The sequence below is a fragment of the Penicillium taxi genome (assembly GCF_028828555.1).
Source record: "Penicillium taxi strain IBT 34144 chromosome Unknown utg000001l_segment0_segment0, whole genome shotgun sequence".
In the NCBI taxonomy this organism is placed as follows: domain Eukaryota; kingdom Fungi; phylum Ascomycota; class Eurotiomycetes; order Eurotiales; family Aspergillaceae; genus Penicillium; species Penicillium taxi.
In genome coordinates this window covers 3903111-3922135 of record NW_026643203.1, presented here as the reverse complement: position 1 = coordinate 3922135, position 19025 = coordinate 3903111, and the positions used below count along the sequence as shown (strand labels likewise).

Sequence of the window (19025 nt, the reverse complement as noted above, 5' to 3'; positions counted from 1 at the left end):
TGCGTGAGCTTGTGTATGGATTCAAATTATTTCAACTCAAGCTCACCCGTAAGTATCTCATTGTGGCTATCCCAAGAGCAGGACAACTTTGCAGCGACCGAATTATCAAGCTTATCGTCCACAGAAGCAGAGGCCAAAGTAGCAATAACTGCGAGGCCACCAAATAGGATACTGACGAGAAACACAGTACTAAATGAATCAGCGTATGCAATCCTGGTTGCTGTGAAAACGGCTTGAACAATATGATCCGTAATTCCAGGAACGGCTCCAATCGCCATGGCATTGCCAGAGGATGTAGCCTCAAGAAGGGAATTAAGTGAACTTTGGGGAAGACCAGATTCCAAAGCCGCCGAAGAGATCTTTTCTGGCAAAACGACAACGACACGATTATTGAGAATTGCAACATAAATAGCCGCTGAATAACATAATTTAGTTTCATTCCGGGGGTTTTCATTACAAAGATTCGTAAAGCTTACCCGCTATAGTGCCTGCAACCTGCTTTGCTGATCCAAGAAACCCACTTGCGAGACCGATATCTTCAGGCTTGCAATATAAGGGACACATGATCAACGTTATAAGTTCTAAGTATCCTGTTGCAAGTCCGCCAAGCCCTGTGAACTATAGATTATCAGGTTAGGGAAATTAAACTTCGAGATACTAGGAATATGATTAAACTGGATCTTACCGCAATTCCACAAGCCAGTCTGGATGGATTTAGAGCAGCCATGGCCCCGGAAAAAGCCGTTATAACCACAGTAGAGATGATAAGCTGAAGTTTAGAATTCCCAAGAGGTTTCATCATGAAGCCGGCCAAGATCTCCCCCAATATAAGACCAGTTCCAGTAGATATCTAAAATTAATGGTCAGGTTTTTCGGCACATATTTTTGAAGACGGCTGTTTTCATACAGATAGCCAACCGGCCTCGATACCGTCTGTTGCGAATATTGAAGAAATTTCTTGGGGCCACAAAAGGCTACAAGTATGTCAGCTTGAAGTCTTGTGATTGACAGATCAGAAATAAGACCTTGGGAGATGTTCCATTACCTGAACGAGAAATATACCATGTTCCCAACCAGAGCAGCACATACAGTGGCACTGTATGTGCGTTGCTTGAGAAGAGACATTGGAAGTAGGGGTTGCTTGAGAGGCATAAAGAACTCTATAAGTTGAAATCAATGTCAGTTTCAAATGGAAAACAGGTAATATGGCTACACATACCATATGAAACAAAGAGAAGAAGCATCACAAGGCCAATAACAATAGCACATATAACGTGAGCTGAGCTCCATGAATAGGAAGACCCTCCCCATGCTTAAGTATTGTAAGTATGAACTTACTCATTGAGCTTTGGAAGAAATTGGAGCTTACAGAGTCCGAGCAGGAGTAAAACTAGACCTGCCCCATAGAGGGCAAGTCCAACGAAGTCAAAGCTTTTTAGCTCATCGAACTTATTGGAATTCCGCTTAGCCTCCCAGCCAGGTGGAAAGTAGCATAATATAAACAGTATCAAAGAGAGACCGCAAGTGATGATGTTCAAGTAATAGTTCCATCGCCAGGACATTTTCGTCCTGGTGATGAAAAGCTGGGCAATAAGGCCCCCAAACGCAGCAAAGGGAAAGGTCGTGATGAAGATACCACCATTGACGAGCGGCCGGACTCTATTGGGAACTAATTCTGCAATAACAAAGGTAAAAGTTAGTTGGACGGCAGCTGAAAGGCCACATAGTGAACTGCCAACGATGACAGTCGGGATATTTTTGGCAGTTGCGCACACTAAACTTCCAACAAGGCCGAGTAGCTGGCCTCCAATGAGGAAGTATCGGCGGCCAAAAATGTCTCCAAGACGTCCTACTAGAAGCACACCGACCTTGAAGATGTATTAGCAAGGCAATACTGCAGGGAAGTGAAAATATGCTTACGCCAGAGATTAAAGTGAACATTGTCGAGATCATACTATAACTTGGATGTGGGCCCAAATCAGCATTGATAGCAGTCAAACTGTTGACCTGATCTGAGTCTTAGTAATCGAGTGTATTAGTTAAATATGGAATAGAATTACCGGCAATACATAACCTAGGTACAAGCTTATTGCCATTAAGCAAACGGCGACCAAAGATCCCAAAAATTTGGTGCTGATGTAGTAGCCTTTAGGAAGCTTATGGAACTCGACCGAAGTATTCGTAGCTGTCAGCTTGGAATTTGATAAAGCACTATATGTCTCTGTTTCTGAAGACAAGTGGGGAGCTGCCATATTGTAGGGCTAAGAAATTTATTGAAGAGAGAAGCTTTTTCAGTGAATATAGAGATGAAATGAACGAGACTAGGATAAAGAGAGGGGAACTCCATATAGGTGGCTGATGCTCAAAGGAATGACTTGTTGATCATTGCAAGCTTCGATCTTTCGCAGCTTTCTTCGTACCTCCAAGTGATATATAACTCAAACCAAACCTTGGAACGAATTCTATTTGGAGGTCAGTGCATACGATCAAAAAAGCAAGCAACATACGGGCTGTAGCTGAAAATTCGAGAATTTCGGACTTTTCCGAAACCTGCAAGGAAGTTGTAGCTATTGGTGGTACTGCGAGGGAAGGCTTCACAAGGGATGAACATTGCCCAAAGCGGCTCAGGTCGGCTCTTGATTGAACATTGGAAGTATCTTTATAATTTGATGCACCCCATTTGCTCAATGAATATTACTGGATAGGTTTGGGGTATTGATTATCTCTTTATCATCAATCTGTTGATACACAAAGCACCTCGCTAGGCCGGGATCTGATACCGCAATCAGAGGACTTGAGGAATAGCGCAGCTATTCAAATTGCGGAATGTAGTTAATTAAATTAAGGCAGAAGGTTTTATCAAATTTCAATTACCACCAGAGCCAGTTATTGAAGTGGATTAGTTGGTCAGCTGGAGGTATTGATCTGTAAAAGAAAACCGAGTAAAGATTAGAATTGAATTCACCACCTGCATAGATCTTATACACGAATTGCCAAAATTTATAGTTACCTGGGTCGGTAGCTGATAGTCAATATGTATTGATTAATGAAGTTACATTACCAATGATAAATTAACATTTGATGCTAGGAATATGCAAATCTGTACGTTACATCTGCCGTGATCGATGCGGTTTTTCGTCATGTCTACTATCTACCCATGATTTACCCTCACATTCGTTGGCATGGTAAATTAGGCTCCTCAGATCCATTTTGGCTTGCCCCTACCTCGATATGTGTCCCAAATATCGCACCAGCCTTCTTTGACTCTGAACTGTGAAACAGTCCGCGGGAATGGTCTTCGTCTGGGTTTGAGTTATACAGCTCGTAACTTGCTCCATAGCTGTGTTCAGCTGATAACCCCAATTTTCGACGTAGTCCAGGATAGCGGAAGGAAACAAGAGCTTTAAAAGAAGGAAAGCAAGATATGAAAACTGCTAATTCGAGTTCAGCTGAGGACCAGTTGAGTGTTTCAACTAGATTGTCTAATAATGGTCAGTGTATTAGTTACTCAGAGCCTTGAGACTCCTCTTGGGCTACTTACACGTGCGATCCTTGAAAAATCTATTAAGATAAGTCGACCGGATGATGCTTGCCACAACTACGCTTCAATTTGTTAGTATAGAAAGTTTGTCTGACAGATTCAGTACTTACAATAGGCCCAGCCCAAACATGAATACGAGTCCTGCTCGTTTAACGAATGTCATCTTTAGTCTTATAAGTTGCGGTACCGGAAGCGTGAACAGCGCAAGATCTGTCACCAATCTTGCTGCAAAGGAGATGTAGAAAAAGGCTAGGAGCGGTAGGCATTTGCCACCCTCTTTCTCTGTTGGATCCCATGCCTTTCGAATTGGCCAGCACTGGAAAATCACAACGAATGTTTCTTCGGCGGTTTCTGAAATGACTAGCCCCAAAATGCACCATACTATTATCCTAAACCGGTTACCGGGAAAGATTTTTAAGTAGAACAGGCAGAATGAGATCTTTATTGCACAAAGTGCGTGCAAATACATTAGTTCCGTCGCAAAGTCAAGCTAAAGGCAACAAGGTAAGCGAGTCATTCTGGAAAATATTGAAAGGCACGTTCAATCTAACCTTCAGAAAAATCTCCAATTCTTTTTCACTATGAATTGTATCAATGTGTTTTCCATATCCGTATCCGGTCACTATAAATATATCAGTATGAGCAACGATTTCATGGTATTGCTGACTTTTTAGACCATACTCAATATGGAAATCAGACATTCGACAAGGGCAAATATCTGAGCAGTAAATATCAGTAACAAAGATCACTGGATCTTTCTTGAAAACACCTCACCCAGCCAACTACGCAAAAGACATCATCCAATTGTATTCCAGTCAGGTACTTCATTCGTACGAACAACCGTACAAAAAGAGCCAAGGTGGAAGCGATAATGAGACATCCATTGCAGAGAATGACTGAAAGGACTTTTGAATCATGTGAGTCTGAAGCTGTGGTCATTCTGGATGTTGTGAATTTAAAATGGCCACTGTCGGGGCTTCATCAAAAAAAGGGATCGAGATTGAAGATTAGGACACTTGATGAGCATAAACTTGTGGCATGGCCACGATTAATTGAAGAATTAAGATCAAAAGAGCCTTAGAAGCACCTTTACTGTGAAGATGTACTGGATTGTCAGGCACCTGAGCAGGTATACTTTACCGAGCCACCCACGACTCTGGGTCCTGGCAAAGCATTAATGCTCGTGTGGGAATTTCTGAAATGAAAATCCTTGCCGAGCAAGTCAGTTTACACATCCCTGGTATGTCCACTACAGCATTTTTTTAAGACTTACAAAAGTACGTATAAGAGGGATAATCATCTCTGCATCAATGTAAGGGAGTAAATTTAGACATATCTGAAACTTATGGGGGCCTCGGGACTGTGTTGGTGATGAGAAAAGAGTCCTGGAGAAAGAACATCTAGATAGACCATTTTCCAGAACCTGTAACAATTTGATCTAGTCGAGTAGGTCCACGGGTAATAATATTGGAAAGGTCCTACCTAGGTACATGACCGACAGGCTTGTCACAGGTAAACATTAAACCCCGAAGGCTGCTTCAACATAAACGTTTATTAACCCTCCATTGGATTAAAAATTAGTCATCGGATATAATGCCTATTTTTTTCAACGACTAGCCTGAAGAATAAATTGTTGTTTCAAGTGGCAATAATTGACGATTTTGGGAACAAGAGCGGAAACAAGGGTTGAGATAAGGGATAACATTCCTCTCAACGTTGACTAGAATGACACTTGAACGATAGAAGTAAGGCACTGTAACCGTGTTAGCGATGGTTGACATCACTATAAAGTAGGTAGTGATCTACTGTGTAGCTGGGGGAGATGTGGGGCTGTAAACAAGGAGGTTGGTTCTTTATACATGGTATAATTTGATGAGAAATCATGCACCCCTAACTTCGGACTGTATCCAATCATCTATATCAAACCCTGAAGGTGTATTCTGCTAGTGTATCCTGATTTGATGATTTATTTAGGCGTCAGTTTTGACAGTAATGCACTCAAACGTAGTCAGTCACCTGAAATCGGGTAGTCCGAACGTTCCGAATGAAGGAAGCTAAGTGAAGCGAATCAGATAATTGATTGCCAAACTTTTGAGCGGTCAAGAAAATTGGCCTTGCAGATGATTCAGCAGGTTTTGTACTACCTGGATACTTTATCCCAAAGCCTGATGAACAGGAGCCTAGTCAAGTTGTACAAATCATAAATTTTATCGATGGCATCGCTGCAAGATATCTACAGTGAACACCATGCTGTGGTTTTTGGAAGTTCCGGAATCAATGGATGGGCATTAGTCAACCAGTTGCTCTCTGGATATCCTTCAGCCAATACCTTCTCAAGGGTGACTGCCATTTCCAACAGACCATTCACTAACGATGAAGCCAAATGGCCCAACGACGTGCATTCTCGCTTACATATCCTCTCTGGGATTGATCTGATGAAAGGCGATGATAATGCTCTTTTAAAAGAATTGAGCGCCCAGATTCCCTCTGTCTCAACTATTACTCACATATATTATGCTGGTAAATCCCTCCTTGCGATTCATGCGGATAATAATAGCCTGCTCACAATTATCAGCATATCAATCCTGTGATGACCCATCGGAAGAATGTCGTCTCAACAAGGAGATGCTCCGGGCGGCTGTGAATGCACTTGAGATTCTTTCTCCCAAGTTGACGTTTGTTACCTTGATCACTGGAACGAAGGTAAGGGTAATCTGATTATCATAAGCTTTAGAAGATACCTGATGAAATTTGACAGGCATATGGCATTCAGATGCTAGATAATTTCCCATTTAAAGAACAAGTTCCACTGAAGGAGGATCTTCCTAGGATTCCAGCCGATTGGGCGAAAGACCTGTTTTACTATCACCAAGTTGATTTACTTCAAGAGCTATCTCTCGGAAAACCTTGGTCATGGTGTGAAGTCCGGCCTGATGTGATAGTAAGAAATTTTCAACCTCTATAAGTGAAAGAAAAATTGTTAATCTAGAGCAACTTACAGGTTGGTGTTGCACCATTTGGGAATGCAAACTGTATGGCGCAGACTATGGGTATATATCTTGGTTTATACCGAGCTCTTGAAGGCGAAGGTGCACGCATTCCATTTCCTGGAAACGAGACAACTTGGCAGCTCTTATCAACGGACTCTAACCAGGATATCATTGCTCGCTTTTGCATTTTTGCATCCTTACAGGATCGAAAGGATGTTCACACTCGGGCTTTCAACATAGCAGACAGTGAGACGCCAGCTTCATGGTCTCAGCGCTGGCCAGTCCTTGCAGCATTCTTTGGACTTGAAGGTGTCGGCCCGCAAGAGGCAAGTCCACATCCAACAGAGTACATAGATCGCCACTGGGATCAGTTCAAGGAGCTGTGTCATCAAAATGGTCTTCGCGAAGACGTTATACATAAGAGTGTACACAACACTGGATCCAGGATGGGGAGTCTGCGACTGATGAGCTTCAATCGCCCATTTGACCTTGGCAGGGCAAGAGCTCTTGGATTCACAGAGGTCATGGATGTTAGGACTTCGTGGTATACGGCCTTTAATCGTGTGCGACAAGCGAAGATCATGTTGTGATCAAGGCTCTTGGCTTATATTAGAAGTTCACTTCAGATGTATTTAACTTCACATCCATGAATATGTGCTTCAATGGGCAAAGTTGTCAGTATTGAGAAATCATTGTCTTTTTTGATTCCGGTTTCTGGAAAGGACGACCGAAAGATTTAGGACAACGGTAGTGAACTGTAAGTCTGATCTACCCACTTATAAGCTGCTCTGAAAACAACCTATCCCGCGATATGAATAGCTTTATTATACTTAGTGCGAGTCCAATATGTTACAGTTTTAAAATATCATGAAAACAACTACCTGCACACCTCATTCAACACATACTTTATCGTCATCCTAAATCCTCACCCATTTAATTGAGGTTCGTGAAGCTATTTTGTGAAGATGCCTATCTAAAAAAATTAGCAAATTATAGGCATATAACCAATAAAGGAGTATAATTATCTAAATCCCAACTGACTTAAATGTATTTAAATAGGAAAACACCTACCGATGATTAAACTAGACTATTGTGAGATCGAGTTGCCCTAGGGCCCATTCTTTAAAGTGGCGCATTTGAAATTTGGACCTAGAGGGGATCGGAGGGCCGTTTCCTGCTACTAACTACGTATATCATTAGTGACCTTGGCAATTTCGATTGATTATCTTTGAAGCTTTTTGCAGTCTTGGAAAAGGTCTGTGGACTTTTTAACAGTTATTCATTCGTCCATTCTATCTCGAAAACACCTAGGTAAATACTCTTCCATTCTCTCTATATTCCTAAACAAACTCCTGCTTTTCCAATAGTCCACATATACTCTTCAATGTCCAGCCTGCCCATTCAAAGTCACTGTCTTCGAGATATATCTGCCCGCTCAATCTAACCCACCAAGAGCCCTGGAAAGGGAAAACTGGCATGAAGGTATTATACTTGTCAATCATGATATGCTGCGTCCAATCTGTGACTGAAGTGCCAGAAGTCCCTTCCTGTTTGATTAGGCTACCTTTTCCAGAGGTTGGAATATTTACAGGGAGGAGAATATTGACCAAGAAACATTTTGTGAGCGTCTGCGCCGTATTGTCCAGTATTCGGGTTCCCAGAATATTCGCAACTTTCAATCCACCCCTGAGAGCCAATTGAGAGCAGTAGTTCTGAATGTTGGTTTCACCTCCACAAACTCTTTCTCGCCACCTGATGGCTTCAGGCACCGTTAAAAAGGCCAGGTTATCGGTAGTGCCCACGAATTCAAATTGAGAAACAAACTCGATATTTGTTTTTGATGGCTGATGATCTTCTTGAGGGACAAATCCATGACTTGTTGGTAAAGTGCTTCGCATCATTGCCTGGTTGCGTTCAGGAACATAGAGCAACGCACATCCACGCGGGGTATAAAGCCATTTGTGACAATTACTGATAAGAAAGTCTGGATCAAGAGATGGAAGATTCAAGTCAATCTGCCCAATTCCATGTGCAGCATCGATCAGACTCAATACTCCTTTTTCTCGGCAAAGTGCTGTAAGTTTCTCGAATGGAAGTCTTAGACCAGGATTGGATGCAATCGTGTCAAAAATGGCAATTCGTGGTCGATAGCCCTCCGATATGGAGCTTTTGATTGCTTCCTCAAACCCAGAAATGATCTTTGAGTCTTCAACCGGGTAGGAGAATCCGATTTCTCGCATGCGAACCTTGCCCTGGCTTGTCTCGCACATATACTTTGCAGTCTTTTCACATGCACCGTATATAATGTCCAAATAAAGAATCTCATCCCGATCATCAAATAAGATATTCCGGAATACAGTGTTGATTCCCGTGGTCGCATTCTGAACGAGGACGATAGTCGAGATAGGAATATCCAGAAAATTGCTGAGCGCCACACGGGATTCGTAAAGAAGATCGTTAAATTCATATTTGATAAAGGAGCATGGTCTCATCTCGCACTGTTCTCGGAACTCATTCGCTTTGTTGCGAATAGCAACAGGTGCAGTCCCAAATGAGCCTATGGGCTATTAGTATTGGAAAAGATAAGGAATTGACGATTCTCACCATGATTAAGGTTTCGCCATCCAGGCTTAAACGAAAAATGCTTTCGCATGTCATGGCCAAACTCAGTTGGCTCCCAAGCCGGAATAGATTCCATCTTTGATTCTCTCAGTGTGTTGAGAGAGGGAAGGAGAAGTTGAAAGGGAGATGTTTTCTATGTGATGTTCTTATCTCCCCCACATTACCAGGGTCTAGTGGCCCCCACATACCCCCACATTCAAGGACTGAATGCTACCAAACGATCCAACACCGGCGAAGTATACGAGGAGAAGACTTAGAAGTGGACCTTGTATATCAATAACAATTCCTTACATTGCCGACAAGCGACCTTCATAACCAGAAGACGCATCAAATTGACTTCGACTCGGCAATCAACCCCGCGTTTGCACCACGGAAACCCCGTGTACTGTAATGGGTCCGTGTACTGCTACTATAGAGATGTCTTTATATATTATTTATTGGCCTTCTATTTAAATTCTGATTCAATTACAGAAATATGAACAATTGAAACATGTCAGCTAGATCAGAACAGCCGCATAGATATGACATTGAAAGAGATGCTACACCATACGACTTTCAAGACGGACAGCTAGAATTCGACAAGAATTGTGCTACACGAGATACTATCGGTGGTCTACAGAGGCGACTCAAGTCACGACATGTTCAATTTCTAGCTCTCTCTGGAGCAATCGGGACTGGTCTCTTTGTCGGCACTGGTCAAGCTCTGTCACTGGCTGGGCCATTATCAGCAGTGCTTGCCTATCTCATTACTGGGCTCAATCTCTATGCTGTGATTAACAGCATGGGGGAGATGGCAACCTGGCTGCCACTCCCAGGCGCTGTTCCTGTATATGCATCTCGATTTGTTGATGAAGCGCTTGGATTCACGCTGGGCTGGAATTATTGGTACCAATTTGCCATCGGAGTGCCCATTGAGATCAGTGCAGCAGCTCTTGTTATAGACTACTGGGCCAATGATATCTCATCCGCAGTCTGGATCACTATTCTGTATGCGACTATCTTTGTCATAAATCTTCTCCCTGTCCGAGTATACGGTGAATTGGAGTTCGTGCTTGGATCGATCAAACTCACGACCATCATCGGATTGATGCTCCTCATGTTCATAATTACTCTTGGCGGAACCCCTACCCACGACCGGATCGGTTTCCGTTACTGGCAAACCCCGGGCCCCATGAACAAATATTTAAAGAATGGCTCCCTTGGTCGATTCTTGGCATTCTGGAAGGTCTTTATCCAAGCTACATTCAGTTACGGCGGGAGTGAGATGGTAGTTGTTGCAGCTGGCGAGACAGAAAACCCGCGGCGAAATATCCCAAAGGCTGTACGCCGTGTTTTCTGGCGAATTGCTATTTTCTACGTCGGTAGTATTTTCCTCGTTTGTCTCTGTGTCTCTTCGCGAGATCCCCGTCTTCTCAATGCCCTCGACTCGGGCGCTAATGGCGTTGGCGCAAGTCCGTTTGTGATTGCAATCGAGAATGGTAGAATCAAAGTACTCCCCTCCATCATCAATGCAGTCGTACTTACATCCGCGCTCTCCGCTGGAAATTCATTCTTTTACGCTTCAACTCGGATTCTCTACGCTACTGCGCTGGATGGCAAAGCACCTCGAATCCTTACATATGGAAGGTTTGGTGTGCCATATGCCTGTGTTGCTGTTTCGGCTGCACTGAGCTTACTGGTATATCTCAATGTCTCATCGAGCTCGGCTGAAGTGTTCTTCTGGATTAGTAACCTGAGCTCTGTTAGTACTCTGGTAGTTTGGTCGTCAGTTTCAATTACATACATCCGTTTTTACCATGGATTAAAGCACCATGGCATTCCAAGATCATCACTTCCTTTCCAATCGCCTTTCCAGCCTTACCTAGCATACTTTACTGTGATCTTTTCCTCAACTGTGGCATTTTTCAATGGCTTTGATGCCTTTTTCCCCGGCCATTTCAGCGCGAAGACTTTTATTCCTCCATATATCGATATCCCAATCTTTGCCTGTCTGTTTCTGGGCTATAAATTGACCAAGGGTACCAAATTTGTGAAAGTAGACGACATGGATCTATGGTCTGGGAAAGAAGAAGCTGACAGATTGGAGGCTACTTGGGAGGAACCCAGGCCTCATAACTTTCTGGGTATGTATTCTTTTGAGCCCTGGCTGCTGACTCAACATGCTAACTTTAACAGAAAGAATCTGGTTCTGGATTGCCTAAGCAAGTATTTAGGTATTTGTTTGCTAAGTTTACTTTACTATCGATTGACTACAACTTATCTGCATAAATCATCTATTAACTGATTTTAAATTTATTTTAAACTTCATCTATAGTTATTGGGGGCCTCAACGTAACTTTAAACCCAATATTAGAAGCCAAAGCGAGTGGGATCTGGAAAAGTGAAGAGAAGGAACTACGACAATGCGTATACTGGCTGACTTCCTAAGTATCCAAACAATGGCACCAGTAGAACAGAATCAATAGCAAAGCCCAATACATAAAGAGAAAATGCCAATGTAGTGACTTCAGATAAAACGCCAAATTCTTTCTAAATCTCTATCACGCCAGAGATGATACCTTCAGCGCACCGAGTTCTGTGACATTATTAGGTGAATTCCCTTTTTCCATATGATTTCATTAAAGTATGTTATCACATGAAACATACTCACCATGCAGAGAATATACCACTTTTTCTAATTCGGCCAATTGCGCGGGCTATCCCGATCATCGATACTTTTCAAGTAATGAGAATAGGCAGATCATCGTTCGGACTGGTTATCACATTCGCAAGAGTTTCACATTCAGACAAAAGCAACTGTGAATAAGAGTCTTCAGCTTTCTCCGAATCCGTTAACTGCCTGTCCATAATGGGAGCTTCCGTCTCAAGTAACGCTATATTTCAGGCCTGTAAAAAGCTTGAAGATGTATCGGCCAAAGACTCAAATTAAAAGGGCAGCTACGGCCGCAAATATGGGGACAGAAAAAGTTAGGCCGATCTGAGCCCAATACTTACATATAGCTTTCCCATGACTGATCTTGCGAGTGTCACCCATATAGGAAGATTGGTGGCTTGAGTGATATCACATTTATAAGATGGAGGAGTCTGGGACTACAGGCCTTACTAGATGGCAAAGTTTTTATCAATAATGGAATATTTTTCGGATACTCGCCCGGGCAATTACTTCTGGGGACCTAAGGAGGAAGATCATCCGAAGATGTTTCAAAAATTGACGAAATTTCAGACAGAGCCTTGGAAGACGTATGTATGCTCTTAGTTTTGAAATAGAATGACAAGCTCATTTTCAGAACCAACTAAACTATGAGCTAATTTGATATGGTAAGACGGGCAGCCACGGCAGAATATTTAGTGAGGTAAGCTGGGAAGCCAGAAGGAAATTAATAGACACCTCTACTTTTACTCGAGCCACTCCTAACTTACGTAAGTTAACAACGTATGTAAGTAAATAACCAAAGATTATTTAGGAGTATTCCTATCAATTCCCAGCCAAAACTTTACTTGACTAAAAACTAGCAAGTTTGCGTAAAAACACTCCTATTTTCTTGTTTCTGTTAGCTTAGGGATATAAAACTATTTCTTGCTGACCTATTATATCAAATGGTTCCATAACTCAGTTGGTTAGAGTGTGGTGCTAATAACGCCAAAGTCGAGGGTTCGACCCCCTCTGGGACCAAGTTTTTAGATTTTTTTTCGTCTCCACCAGAGAGCTACCAGAGCCAAGTCCAGTAAATAAATTTTCTACTTAAAATAAATTTAAATTTTTGTATTAACTATGCTCTATATAACCATCTAGGTATAATCGAGAGCTTCACGGCTGTAAAGGCCTCCAATTATCGTGCCTAGCTAGGTATATTCTTCCTGACTTTTTAGATTATACATACTGACAAAATATGAAAAGAATTAACTATAAAATTCTGATTCTTTCAGTACATATCACCTAGGCAGTCCTTTACAAGTCACTATCCTTCTCTCGTCCATCGATAGTGGACGCATCGCAGGTAATACTACCAATTTTTTTTTAATTTTCTCGGCATTTCTACTTGCAATCCAAGGTTCCAAGGGTTCTCAAGTGTATATAGTGCCCCGAGGTCCCTTTTACAGTCAACTCTCATGGCCTGCACACCCGTGAGTTGCACACATTTGTCAGCGACACACTTTTTTCCTGTCTAGACTAGTTTTGCCCCACTCTTACATATAAAACTCTCGTGGGCTGCACCATCTATGGTCTGCACACTTTTTTTCCCCTTCTGTTCGCTTACTCAGCATATCTGTCCAATCACAATGCAGGATTCTACCTCGCCGTCGCCGTCGCTCCCCTCCACCCCTTCGATCCGATCTTCGGTCGCCCTTTCAGCGAAATTACCCTATCCAAAACGATCAAATGCGACTATATCTGATGCTCAGAGAAAAGCCTTACGTATCTTTGCATTTGATACACGTCCTAAGCCTACCCAGAAAGCTTGTGCTGCATGGTTTCAAGAGAAATTCGGCCGAATAGTCGATCGTACGACAGTTTCTCGAACCCTTTCATCTCAATATAACTACCTAGATAATAGCGAAGCTGGGACTAAATCAAGAAAGTCTACCGCACACTGGCCGCTGTTAGATGAGGCTTTATTTCAGTGGCAACGACGTCATACAGAGAAGGGGTTTCCTATGACTGGACCTCTGATTCGGCTTAAAGCTGCAGAATATTGGAAGAAGATGCCGATGTACAAAGATCAGACTATGCCTGCATTTAGTGATGGCTGGTTGACTGGCTTTAAACGTCGATATTCAATCAGATGGCATACCTTCCATGGTGAAGCTGCCTCGGTCCCAGACTCGATACATCATGAGATGAAAGCGATCCAGATTATCTGTGATGAATATACACCTGAAGATATCTATAATATGGATGAGACTGGTCTTTACTGGCGTCGTATGCCTAATGGTGGGCTTGCATCTGAAGGTCGACCTGGCCAGAAAAGAGACAAGACTAGGATAACTATTGTCGTAGCATCGAATGCGACTGGTTCGGATCGATTACCTCTCTGGATTATTGGAACTGCAAAGACACCTCATGCATTAAGGGGTGTTAATATGGCTTCTATTAGATGTAAGTGGCGTCACAATAAGAAGGCTTGGATGCGACACGAAATTATGGAACAATGGTTACATACTTTTTACCTACGGATCGGTAGGCAAAGACGTGTACTTCTGTTAATAGATAATTTCAGTGCACATCTTGTAGCTCTTGAAAAGGCGCCACCGCCGTCTAATATAAGGATAGTCTTCTTCCCAGCGAACGCTACATCTATCTACCAGCCCCTTGATCAGGGTATTATCCAAAACCTCAAGCATTATTATCGCAAGAGCTGGATATATTGGATGATAGGTATGCTAGACCGTGGTATCGATCCACGTGAACGCATGAGTCTAAACTACACAGTACGGTGGTTAACACAAGCGTGGCGAACAAAGGTCAGTAATGAGACTATTCAGAACTGCTATATCAAGAGTACTGTTGTTCCCGGGTGCCGACCATCTAATCAAGATCTGACTGATCACGATCAGATAGAAAGTAACCCACTGGATCCTGAATTAAAGCCTCTTTATAATCAGGTTGTTGAAAAGCTTGCATTTCAACCAGATGCGGATGAAATATTACCATTTAATGAGTTTCTCAGCCTATCAGATGAAAATATTGATACCGCAGAGCCAGAATTAGAAGATATTATGTTTGACTTCAGTGGTGAGGATATCGACGATGATCTACCTGATCCTGACGAGGAATATATATTTGGGCCAAGACCAGAGATTCCTTCTGATGCGGTAATTCTACGACATCTATCAGATCTATCACTATGGGCTGCTCATAGAGAGGGATGCACAGAGGAGAATATGTCATCAATTGAGGCTTTAACCAAAGCTTTCAAGAAGCTTGAGGTAGATGGGAAGAGACAGAAGACATTGATGGAGATGGGATTTAAACCCAAATAGGAAAAGCTTCATGTATATATTATATAATCATCTCACGAGCTGCACACATTGGGTGTGTGCAAGAAAAAATCCAAGCCTCAGAGGGTGTGCAGCCCACGAGAGTTGACTGTACTTTCACTCCAGACTTCTCACTTCACTTTCCCATTCACTTCCACTTTTACTAACCATCCTTCATTACCTGGATACACACATGGGCAGCTTCTCACAACATCTTTTTCTTTTCTTCCACTTGCTCTTCTTCCAGCTTTTCTAATTAGTCTTCTATCTTCTAATCTGGCTAAGGACTATAGAGAGGCAGTGATTGACTAGTCGCTCGTACAATGTTAAATTCTCTTCATATTTTATGGATGACAAGTCTTGATAGTAGCTAACTGATAGCATACTATCTCAACCCATACCGCTCGAAATAAATATTGCACAAAGATACAGCAGCCAACCATGTGAATTTCTACACGGAACATCAGAAATTTGAGATCCACATGATAAATGAAAAGGATTACCGTTAAATAAAACGCATGGCTATGAGGGATGCTTCACCACCACTGCTGCCACCGACAGTGATATCTGTGCTATACGGATTCAGAATTCGGCCGAAAACATTGTTTTGAGAGTCTTCGTGTTTAATGTACAATACCGCACCAGACGCAATCAGAATCTCGACCATTTCTGAGTCGTGTGCAATAGGTAGCCTGTCAAGCATGGAGACAACCCCCAAACTTGTGTCGACACCAGTGACGCTGAAGGACTCCTTGATGCTGATAGGTAGGCCATGGAATGGCCCTACTAACTTTCCAGTGGCTGCGATGTGATCATCTGACTCCTTCTCACGAGAAAGTGCAGCTTCAAAAAGGGTTTCAGTCGGACAGCAGATCAGCTGCTAAGCTATGGCCGCTCGCTCTGCGAGTGTGGTAGTCACATCCAATGATGTATATTTTCTCTTTGCTAACTTTTTGACCATATCGGTTGCGTCATATAGTTCCGTGGCCTCAAGTTCTCTTTCTGTTAATATGCCTGATTTGTGCGGCACGTCAAAGGTCGAGTATTATTTTTCCAAGATGCAGGTATCGGTCATTCAGTAGGAATTTTGGCAGTTGCTTCAGATCGCTTAGCTTCGGCTCTCCCAATCTATAACTACCATTAAACAAATCTGTTAATTGTAAAAGGAAATGAGCCCTAATGAATGAGAAAATTTGTGTATTGAAAATCTTGGAGGAATTGTGGAATAGCAGGGATGAATTTATACAGCATTTTATTCAACCTTCAGAGGTCAACTGCTGTAGATGTCAATTGGTAGCTTCCAAGGTTTTAAGCAAATTTACCAATCACCTTCTACAACCCCGCTACCCCCTCAATCATCCCAGTTTTTTCCCCATGATAGTGTCAGTAGTACAACAATTTCTCGTGACTCAAACACCGCCTTTTGCGCGCTGATTCGGGCCTATCTTGACGTGAATCGAATTTTAAATGTTAATTAGTCAACTTATCATTTAGTTGCATAGTAATGTTCCAAGTTCTGCGGACTGTTAATCTCCGCTAATGGGAAGTAAATTTCTTTAGTGAAGAAATAAATCAAGAATTTTGGGACTAAATGGTTACCTATGTATTCAATTAGGTATTAATCTGTCATACCTGTTGTTGATAAATCAGCTCCGGAAGTTGCACAGCAAATACTAAATTCAACCACGACACCTGGGCATGCACGATGAGACTCCGTAAGGTCTTGTTCAAAAGCATCAATTAAAATTCTATATTTTATACATAAAGAATGAAATTTTCCTAACACTGCCAGTTATTGGCGTGGTGGGTAGTGGCCGAGCTCTAACCAACCCGCTGGGTCACCAGTTTGTCGCAAGACAGCCTCTTCTTGAGCATTATATTTGATGATAGAATCTGAGGATGATGCGGCACCTGTACTCTCCCCCTCGACCATCTTAGTCCCCTTGTTGCTCATGACCGAGATAGTAGTAGTGACAACAGGAGGATCGGCATTTGTAAGCTCTCGTCCAGTGGAAGCAAATTGGTCGTAGCCTTTGCCGGAATAAGGATCGTAAGGCCGTGAACTGGATGGGAAGAATTTCTTGGTCCATGGGCGAAAGAGAGGCCAGACTGGCGGGATAGACATGGAAATGAGAAGAACCCACTCTTCAACTTGACCCCATTGGAAAAGCACTCCGCTTCCGTCTGATTCGTCAATTGTCAGTAGATGCACATATTACTCGGAGAATTTCAAAAACGAATGAATGTTGAACGTGGATCGCTCACATGAAGGATCGGTGCCCAGCATGGACTTGGCTGCCCATGTTCGAATGATGGCTGCGATGGCTGCGAAAATTCCACAACCCATCAAGAAGCTCAAACCCCATTTCAGTCTGCGGTCGATTTTGAGCGGTACCAACATAGCGGCTGGGATGATGGCGAGATATAAGTCTGAGACTACTGCGACGGCACCGATGAAGTATGTATAGTATGTCGCTCGTTCTGGGTGACAATCTGCTTGTCGGAGAGGATCCCATAGTGCACTCGGGGGACTACATTGCGTCCAACAGATGATGACTTGAGGAATACTAAAAAGAACATTTAATCCGGCGACAACCATTAAACTCATGCGAATTTTGGGATCTGTAAAAGAAAAGCAATATTAGTCAATTGTATATTGCGGTACCAATTGTTCGTTTCACCTACTGCCTTGCGCATTCATTTCGATCAAGAATGAGCAGACTGCAACTTTTCCAATTGGGATTGCCATATTGAAAAAGAAGACAGTGATCCAAGTAAAGAGTAGGTAATTACCCAACTCATTTGTCTTCACTAGATCCCCAATATGGTTTCCGAGTCCATGTAGAATAGCAATGATACTCATGGTTTGAGTGACAATAGTAACAATCCAAGCTGCGATAGACCATATCAGAGCTGCTGTTCCAAATTTATTCACCCGAAGTCGAACATAGACTCGCAACACCATAAAGATAGTAGCTGTGGCTCCCAGGCCAAGACCCAGTCGTAGGTCACCTGGGCCACGACCACCATAAGCAGGATATTTCTCCTCTAGCCCCATAATGAACTTTTGACAGAGGAAATTGTAATAAAAGATGTGACATGAGACACCTGTATATAAGCGATTTGATGCAATCGGATCTGATTGAGAGTGGAGAAAAGCATCGGCAAATCTTGGATTTCTTGATGTCTCACAAAGTGGAGTTCTAGCCAGTTACAGGTCAGTGTATCACTGTGGAAGGCAAGATTCAATTGACTTGCCAATGACGTCCCACGAGGAAGTGGTCCTCGACTAAAGCTAGTGGAATCTGGGCTGAAAAATGGAGTGGAGAATATTGAAACAACTTTGGTCCGTACAGGACTTCTCCACTTCTGGGTTAATTCTATCACTTTTCAGCTGGTAGATGATAAATTTTTTAGTTATTATTAGTCACTATCTGAAGTTACCTGCCGCATATGGCCCTAATTTGCTCGCTAATTCTTTTCATAAGTCTCACACTATGTAAAATCAGCTAGTTTGAGGTATTTTCGATTAGTTGATCAAGGATTCTTCACAGGGCGGCGTTCTACTAGACTTGATCTTGGTCGGTAACCGGGAAGGATCATTAAGAATTTGAACTGCGATTGTGACGAAATTGAAAAGGAAAGGAAACATTTCACTCTTAGTCTTCTAAATTTTAGCCTTCCACGATCCTTGGACAACCATTAAGCGTCAAGGGGTTTCCACCATCTTCACAGGTTAAGCGCTGGTAGTCCCTGTCAAAATTATGTGATCGTACTTAAAACTGCCGTGACGATCGCGCGGATCGATCACGAGACAGATTATCATGTAAATCATTTTATGTCAAACGTTGATATCACCCGCTTGATCGCACCCTCTAATTCTTTAGTGATTA

At 42.5% G+C, this 19025-nt stretch overlaps 8 protein-coding genes across 8 annotated transcripts; 4 read left to right on the top strand and 4 right to left on the bottom strand.

Moving 5' to 3' along the window:
* Window positions 1–26: 26 nt before the first annotated feature.
* N7495_001412 (uncharacterized protein) lies at window positions 27–1953 on the bottom strand (the record flags this gene model as incomplete). The annotated part of the gene is made up of 8 exons (XM_057204082.1): window positions 27–415; window positions 477–618; window positions 686–850; window positions 908–974; window positions 1046–1160; window positions 1220–1312; window positions 1370–1868; window positions 1921–1953. 8 exons carry the CDS (start codon window positions 1951–1953, stop codon window positions 27–29), a joined length of 1503 nt encoding a protein of 500 aa, XP_057068155.1.
* Window positions 1954–3168: 1215 nt separating this feature from the next.
* N7495_001411 (uncharacterized protein) lies at window positions 3169–4480 on the bottom strand (the record flags this gene model as incomplete). Its single annotated transcript, XM_057204081.1, has 5 exons — window positions 3169–3482; window positions 3544–3598; window positions 3678–4031; window positions 4093–4163; window positions 4291–4480. 5 exons carry the CDS (start codon window positions 4478–4480, stop codon window positions 3169–3171), a joined length of 984 nt encoding a protein of 327 aa, XP_057068154.1.
* A 1274-nt stretch (window positions 4481–5754) lies between these two features.
* On the top strand, window positions 5755–7121 carry N7495_001410 (SDR family oxidoreductase; the record flags this gene model as incomplete). Its single annotated transcript, XM_057204080.1, has 4 exons — window positions 5755–6061; window positions 6117–6244; window positions 6300–6482; window positions 6543–7121. The coding sequence occupies 4 exons, from the start codon at window positions 5755–5757 to the stop codon at window positions 7119–7121; spliced, it is 1197 nt and encodes a 398-aa protein (XP_057068153.1).
* A 750-nt stretch (window positions 7122–7871) lies between these two features.
* Window positions 7872–9229, bottom strand: N7495_001409 (Pyridoxal phosphate-dependent transferase major region subdomain 1; the record flags this gene model as incomplete). Its single annotated transcript, XM_057204079.1, has 2 exons — window positions 7872–9088; window positions 9136–9229. 2 exons carry the CDS (start codon window positions 9227–9229, stop codon window positions 7872–7874), a joined length of 1311 nt encoding a protein of 436 aa, XP_057068152.1.
* Window positions 9230–9643: 414 nt separating this feature from the next.
* N7495_001408 (Amino acid/polyamine transporter I) lies at window positions 9644–11354 on the top strand (the record flags this gene model as incomplete). The annotated part of the gene is made up of 2 exons (XM_057204078.1): window positions 9644–11276; window positions 11329–11354. 2 exons carry the CDS (start codon window positions 9644–9646, stop codon window positions 11352–11354), a joined length of 1659 nt encoding a protein of 552 aa, XP_057068151.1.
* Window positions 11355–12280: 926 nt separating this feature from the next.
* N7495_001407 (uncharacterized protein) lies at window positions 12281–12882 on the top strand (the record flags this gene model as incomplete). Its single annotated transcript, XM_057204077.1, has 2 exons — window positions 12281–12393; window positions 12768–12882. 2 exons carry the CDS (start codon window positions 12281–12283, stop codon window positions 12880–12882), a joined length of 228 nt encoding a protein of 75 aa, XP_057068150.1.
* Window positions 12883–13434: 552 nt separating this feature from the next.
* On the top strand, window positions 13435–15135 carry N7495_001406 (uncharacterized protein; the record flags this gene model as incomplete). The annotated part of the gene is made up of 1 exon (XM_057204076.1): window positions 13435–15135. The coding sequence occupies one exon, from the start codon at window positions 13435–13437 to the stop codon at window positions 15133–15135; it is 1701 nt and encodes a 566-aa protein (XP_057068149.1).
* Window positions 15136–15637: 502 nt separating this feature from the next.
* N7495_001405 (uncharacterized protein) lies at window positions 15638–18190 on the bottom strand (the record flags this gene model as incomplete). Its single annotated transcript, XM_057204075.1, has 4 exons — window positions 15638–15975; window positions 16963–17316; window positions 17398–17754; window positions 17818–18190. The coding sequence occupies 4 exons, from the start codon at window positions 18188–18190 to the stop codon at window positions 15638–15640; spliced, it is 1422 nt and encodes a 473-aa protein (XP_057068148.1).
* Between the last annotated feature and the right edge of the window lie 835 nt (window positions 18191–19025).